A 6,643-nucleotide genomic window follows, 5' to 3' on the forward strand; every position below is an offset into this window, starting at 1 on the left:
TTCTAGTTTTTGATATCGTATCAGTAGACGTATAATTAAACTAACAATCCTCCATGTGTCCCCAGGTGGTGGAGAACGGTGCTCTGTTGTCCTGGAAGCTCGGCTGCTCGCTGGACCAGAACACGGTCCCAAAAGTCGTCAGTGTCCAGGATCCGGCAAAGGAAGGCACCATGTCAGCCAAGCTGGGCTACCCCGTGGTGGGATGGCACATCGCCAACAAGAAACCCCACGTCCCTAAACGTGTGAGGCGCCAGTTAAACAACACGCCAACACCTGTTCTGGCAGTTCTTCCTCCAACGACTGTGGTGGAGCCTCCAGTGAGGATAATTCCAACCCTCTCCTCTCCCTCCATCGCTGCCCCAACTGAGAGCTCTGCCCCCCCTGTTAGAGGCCCTGTCCCCCTTCCAGGAAAGCCAACAATCAGAGTGCGTGACCCTATTGCCCACACCCCAACCCTGGGACCCCCTCAACCAACGAAAGTAATGGAAACTACCAGCACCATTCCTATCCAGCCAACCATGACCAGGCCTACTTTCGTGGAGGCCACCGCCACACCACCTGCACCAACTAGAAGACCCACCAGGAAACCTAAGAAAATCAGAACCACACCAGCGCCCAGAGAGCCAAAGACTTCCACAGCCAAGCCGTCCAGGCGCACCACGCCATCACCTGCCGTCATCCCAGACCCCCACAATGTGAAGCCTATCCTACGTAACCCCATTGACCAGGTCAGTGCGCTGGTGGGGACCTACTTCGAGGTTAAGATCCCGTCTGACACATTCTTTGATAATGAGGACGGGACAACAGACAAGCTGCGTCTCACTCTGAGACAGAACCACAATGAAGTGGTAGGAGAGGGCTCCTGGATCCAGTTCAACACCACCAGCCAACTCCTCTACGGCCTTCCTGATGTTCAGCATGTGGGAAAACATGAATACTTCATGCAGGCAACTGACAAAGGAGGCCTGAATGCCATTGATGCTTTTGAGGTCCGTGTGAACCGCTGGCCCGCCAATGACAAGACCCCGGTGATCTTCACGGCCCGATTCGATGGTGAGCCACGTTCAATAACCAACGACATCCACAAGAAGATCCTTCTGGTCAAGAAGCTGGCGTACGCGCTGGGAGACCGCAACAGCAGCACAGTCAGCCTACGAAACATCAGCAAAGGCTCCATAGTGGTGGAGTGGACCAACACGAGCCTGCCGCAGCACCCGTGTCCAAAGGAACAGCTCGCAGTCATGAGCAGGACGCTCGCCAGCGCCGATGGGAAACCCTCACAGACCTTCAGGTACACGATGGAGCCTGAGTTCAGACCGCTGGACGTCATGGTGAAGGGCAGGGCGAGCTGCAGAACATACTCCTTTATCCCACCAGGAGAGATCGATCTCCCAGAACCCCCTGCAGTCACTCCTGCTCTGGGAACGGGCCGGCAGAGCACGGATGACGTGTATCTCCACACAGTCATTCCCGCCGTGGTGGTGGCGGCGATCTTGTTGATAGCGGGGATCATTGCGATGATCTGTTACAGGAAGAAACGAAAGGGCAAGCTGACCATCGAGGACCAGGCCACCTTCATCAAAAAAGGCGTGCCAATTATCTTTGCAGATGAACTCGACGACTCGAAGCCTCCTCCATCGTCCAGCATGCCCCTGATTCTGCAGGAAGAGAAGCCCCCACTTCCTCCCCCCGAGTACCCCAACATGGCCACTCCAGAGACCACTCCCCTGAACCAGGAGCTACTGGGGGAGTACACAGCTCTGCGAGACGAGGACCCCAACGCGCCCCCCTACCAGCCGCCGCCTCCCTTCACCACTCCCATGGAGGGCAAGGGCTCCCGTCCCAAGAACATGACTCCCTACAGATCTCCACCTCCCTACGTGCCGCCCTAAGACTTGTTTCACCCTCCTCTCGTTGGGTGGAGGGGGAGGATGCCTGAGGAACTGTGACGGTTTCCATTCTGGTGTTTGTCTGTCTGGACTTTTACAGGGAGAGATGACAAGAGGTGCTAAAGTACAAAACAGTTACAGGGGACTTTGGTGTGGGAGGGGGTGGGGTTAGACAGGTGGGATGATTGGTTCAAACAGCTGGGAGGGACTACTGTTTCAGTGGTAGCCCAGCTACTACAGTGGCCTAAGACAAACAAATTCTCGTCACGTTGGCTTTTGGATCGACCAGTTGGTCAGGAGTGACGATTTGGAGACGAGCTCTCCCATCCCAGCATTTCATTTGTTTATCTGTTGGTTTAAAATACTGGCTTTTACTTTGTTTTTCATCATTATCCCAAGGTTATTATTATTCTTTCTTTTTTTTCTGGACTGAACCGTTTGCCTAACAACTCTTCTTTTGTCTTGCTTTTAAATAATACGAGGAGACGGTGAACTGCCATCAGACCACTGCAGGCAGCAGCTCGTGTTTTTAATCAGGACAGTGAGATTCTCTGAATATGAAAAAAGCTGTCACAAGGATTTCAGATCAGCCCTGCAGACGACACAAGAGAATGGGAGGCCGAGGTGTGTGTGTGTGTGTGTGTGTGTGTGTGTGTGTGGGCGCGTGTGTGTGAATGAGTGGGTGTGTTATTCAGATTCAATACGGTTTGCCTTTTAACACTCGTTGTCTGTTTCTATCCTTATTCACAATGTCTAGTAAAGATGAGTATAACAAGGTAGCCTAAAAAAGATTTAGAGATGAATAATAAATAATTTGTTTGTTTCATTGGTTTTAAAATTCACTGTATATCTGGAAGATGTTCTGATAGATTGTGTTATATTTTTTTGGTGGTGGAAGAAAGCGGAAAAGAGAAGGGACTGCCTCGCTAAAATAGCCTGCAGAAGTTCTTTATTCCTGTTCTGATGTAACAAAAAGATGAAAAGTCTTACCTTCCTCGGCTGCTCAGCAGATCTAACGAGGTGTTAGAAAACAGTGCGCGGTCAGGTTAATGTGAGAACATATAAACTACTGTGTTTATTATAAAATAGTTTGTCTAACCAACTTGGACATGCAGAGTTTGGATTTGTGGATTTGGATGCAAAATGTAACATTTTATGCATTTAAGTTCATCCAATTGGACCTCAATTTGGCGACACCGTTGGCTGAGGTTAATAAAACAACAGTAAAAGCAAAATCCGCCTTTTTCTACTTCAACATGAATGCAAACAGGAAAAGAAACCCTTCAGTTTATTTTGGACCAGGGATAATTATTTTTTTATGTAACGAGGCAGTTCTTCTCGTCGTGTGCCATGAGACGGTCCCAGGCGGGATTGTACAGATTCTCACGTTTTGGAGGTCACAGAGGAGACGATTGAGGCTTCAGATTCAGAAGGAACAGAGAATTTCCAGCAATTAGCTCACTGAAAAACGGTCAATCAAAAATCTCCTTCTAATTTTTTTACCAAGTTTTTGATACAGCCTCAAATTGTTTGATTATTAAAAGAAACACATGATTAATGATTAGTCTTCTGTGATTTGTAAAATCTTAGCCTAGAAGTTCAATTATGATTCAATTATGTACACTTTTCCTTTTTTTTTTTGTCATGGGTCACATATTTCAAGTGTTTTATTTTATCGTGTGTGTTTGCATATCAAAAATGTATCTCCCACTATACAAAGATGGAATGACCCATATTTTATGTAATCACAAATTTTATTTTTATGTCCTAATGTTTGCTAATGAGTTTCAACTGAAAGTGACCCTTTGCAATAATAATGTAAGGTGGCTGGGCGACGCAGGCTCCAGCCAGTGACTCGTATTGTCATGATATTGTTGGTTTTTGCAGGATGCCAAGGCTTTTTGCTTATCGAGTGTGCATTGTCATAATAAAACCAACTGGTACGATTAAAACAAAGCCACCTTCTTCATTCATGTATCTGATTTAACTTCTCTTTGCTGCTTGTGTTGGGATGGAAACTGTCTTATTCTCTCCGATCAGAACCTGACTGATGTTTATGGATGAGCTTTTTGATCACTGTCACTTTTCTACTGCTCCAGCTTAGCCTTGAATTGATAAATCAATCTGTCTGAAGTTCACAAGAGGTTTTACCTCCCTAGACGGCCCGCTTCCTGGCAGCCGTCTCCGCTCTCTGGACTTATTGAAACGGTCGTCCTGCTGTCCTTTTTGTACTAAATTATTCTGCTATTGAATGACTAGTTGGACTATTCAGTTTGAAAGCTCTGCCCATTAAAAAGGCTATGCTGTGAAAACACTCTCTCAGCTCCATCTGTCTTCACACACACTGCATACAGATAATTTGCATTGATTGCTCAGAGTATTGATTAGATGTAAACAATTTGCCAGCTCTGTTGCACCTCTGTGATAATTCATGACGGGGTTTAATTTGGACGTAAGGGAAGCGATGATGAATGTTTTCCCCAGGCGCTGTTAGTCGCTAAAATGGATAAATGGATCACAGTGATGACGAAGATTAACGGAGGATTGATCTGGCTTTGATTGAGATGTGTACAATGACGGGGTGCTCATCTTTTAAACTGGAATAAGTGGTAGGATCATTCACAGGTAATGGAGTTAAATCTACACATCTCAGTCTGTATGGAAACTGATTCTTTGTCACATTTTACAGCGATGATATTTTCCCCTGCAGACGTACAGTATCTATAGGATTGCCAAAAAGCAAATTCTCATCTCCAGAGTTCTCAAAAAATGTGATTGGGGGATTGTGGGAGATTATAGATGTGCCAAGGTTGCATTTTACAGGGTCTAATCAGTCGCCGTCAGAGTACGAGACAAGCTCAATCGATCACGGGGGCGTAAAGTGATTTGTAGTGCCACTTTGTCTGTTTCCTGCAGGAGCGTGGCATCAGAACAGTCGGCTCTCTTTTGTTCCAGGATTTAAGGGTAGAAAGGAGACCTCTGATATTCAAATCTGCATCACGAGTCCTGCTCCGTTCCTCTGCACACAGGAAGTGATGACAGCTGTTTGTTACAGTTTATAATTACAGGTTTATGTAAGGCACTTGTGAATAAAAAAGCCAGGGTGGTGCTTTATAAGCCCCTTCAGAACAGCAGCACTATACTTGATACATCCAAGAATAGAAGTACTTCTCAGAATTGAAGGCCCAGATTTATATCACTGAATGACTGTACACTTCACATCTTCACTGATAGCCACTTGTTCCTGTTGTTGGACATGAAGCACGTACATAGACTGAATATAAACCAATTCTGATGAAAAGTCGTATGAATTCACGACATTAAAGACGGGCTGTGAATTATTGGCATGCACAATACTCATTTTTGACTCAGAGGATTATGTTGGAGAGGTAATTTTAGAAGTTCAAAACCACCCTACTGAAACGGCACACAGTTACAAGCCTGGGCGACTTGATCCTGTTTTAGAGAAGAAGAAGAAAACTGAAGATAAGGACACGCAGGCACACTGAAGTGGAGTGGTGTTGTTCGCTCGCTGCTTCTGTTGTCGCTCTTGAAACGGCTCTTTTGATTGAATTACCTTTGTGTGCTGGTTGTTAGATGTGAGCTTTGGGTGCTTCAGAAGTCTCAGAAAATGCAAAGAAAAAAAGAACAAAATTGATCATTTAATTTGGATCTTTGGGGATGTAGTGTGTACACCTTAATAGATCATTTACAAGCTTTTTTGCCACAAAGGTCTGTCCATTTTTGATGACTTCGACCTGTAAAATCCTCCTTTATTAACACAGAAAACCGTGAAAGAAAAGTCCTGCAGCTTTGATAAGTGCATCATTAATTATTCCTCCTAGTGCCAAGTTTTTTATTTTCATTTTTTAACACAAGTTTCAAATATTGGTCTCGCTACAATTCTCACAAACAAGTTTCGATTCAGCAAGCACTTCATTCTGAGTTTAAGAGACAGTTAAATAGTCAGGCCTCATTTAATAGTGTTGCTTTGACAAGAAATCTTTAATAACATTGGGCAAATTTCCCACGGTGAGAAGCAGGTAAAATGTTTCTGACAAAATGGAACAAAGGAGAAAAAAAGAGTTTTTTTTCCTTGAGTCAGCCCTCGTATAGATGATTAGTTCTCTGTGGAGTTGTGACAGACTTTATGAGATGTAATTTCAGCTGACTGAATCTCTTTTTTTTCAGTAATTGAACAATCTTGTGAAAGGTACAAGATTGTGCCTTTTGACAGCTGTGCCGTGCATTGTTTGAGGAAACGGTATAGCCCCGTCACAAAGGCTTCCCTGCTGAAGTTCTCTCTGATTAAAACCCAAAGTGTCCACATGGGCTGCAGTTGGGTCTGTGTTAATAAAGAGGAGACCACATGGAGTCTGGTGGTGGGGCAGGAAGTGTGCTGTGCAGTCCAGAATCAGGCTTTTAAATTGGAAATAAATCAACTCTCCATCCCACAGAAAGTCATTTAGAAAACAATCGAGCCAGTCTCCTGCAGCCCGGCTATTATCTGCACAATCATGAGGACTTTGAACACTGTCCACACAGACTCACTCCATCATTACAGTGAACTCAGCCTCTGGGTTTATTCTGCAGAACAGTAAACACCACAGTGTCTCTGAGCATGTGCAGTGGTGGAATATGCCATTTTAGAATAAAATGTTTAATGTGATGGTAAACTTTATTGTTTTAACATTCAGTCATGGAAATAATTATTCGACCACCCTTTTTCTTCAATTTCTTATTCATTTTTAATA

General features: G+C 44.7%; 1 protein-coding gene across 3 annotated transcripts in view; it reads left to right on the plus strand.

Annotated features, from left to right (window-relative positions):
* The window catches only part of dag1 (dystroglycan 1), a 56,474-nt gene extending 52,628 nt beyond the window's left edge, over positions 1–3,846 (plus strand). For all 3 annotated transcript variants that reach the window (XM_059328966.1, XM_059328968.1, XM_059328967.1), the window contains exon 4: positions 66–3,846. In XM_059328966.1, coding sequence (XP_059184949.1) covers positions 66–1,892 — 1,827 coding nt within the window. In that variant the 3' untranslated portion in view covers positions 1,893–3,846. The remainder of the gene's footprint in view (positions 1–65) is intronic.
* The last annotated feature ends 2,797 nt before the right edge of the window (positions 3,847–6,643 follow it).

The sequence above is a fragment of the Centropristis striata genome, chromosome 3 (assembly GCF_030273125.1).
Source record: "Centropristis striata isolate RG_2023a ecotype Rhode Island chromosome 3, C.striata_1.0, whole genome shotgun sequence".
NCBI classification, from domain to species: domain Eukaryota; kingdom Metazoa; phylum Chordata; class Actinopteri; order Perciformes; family Serranidae; genus Centropristis; species Centropristis striata.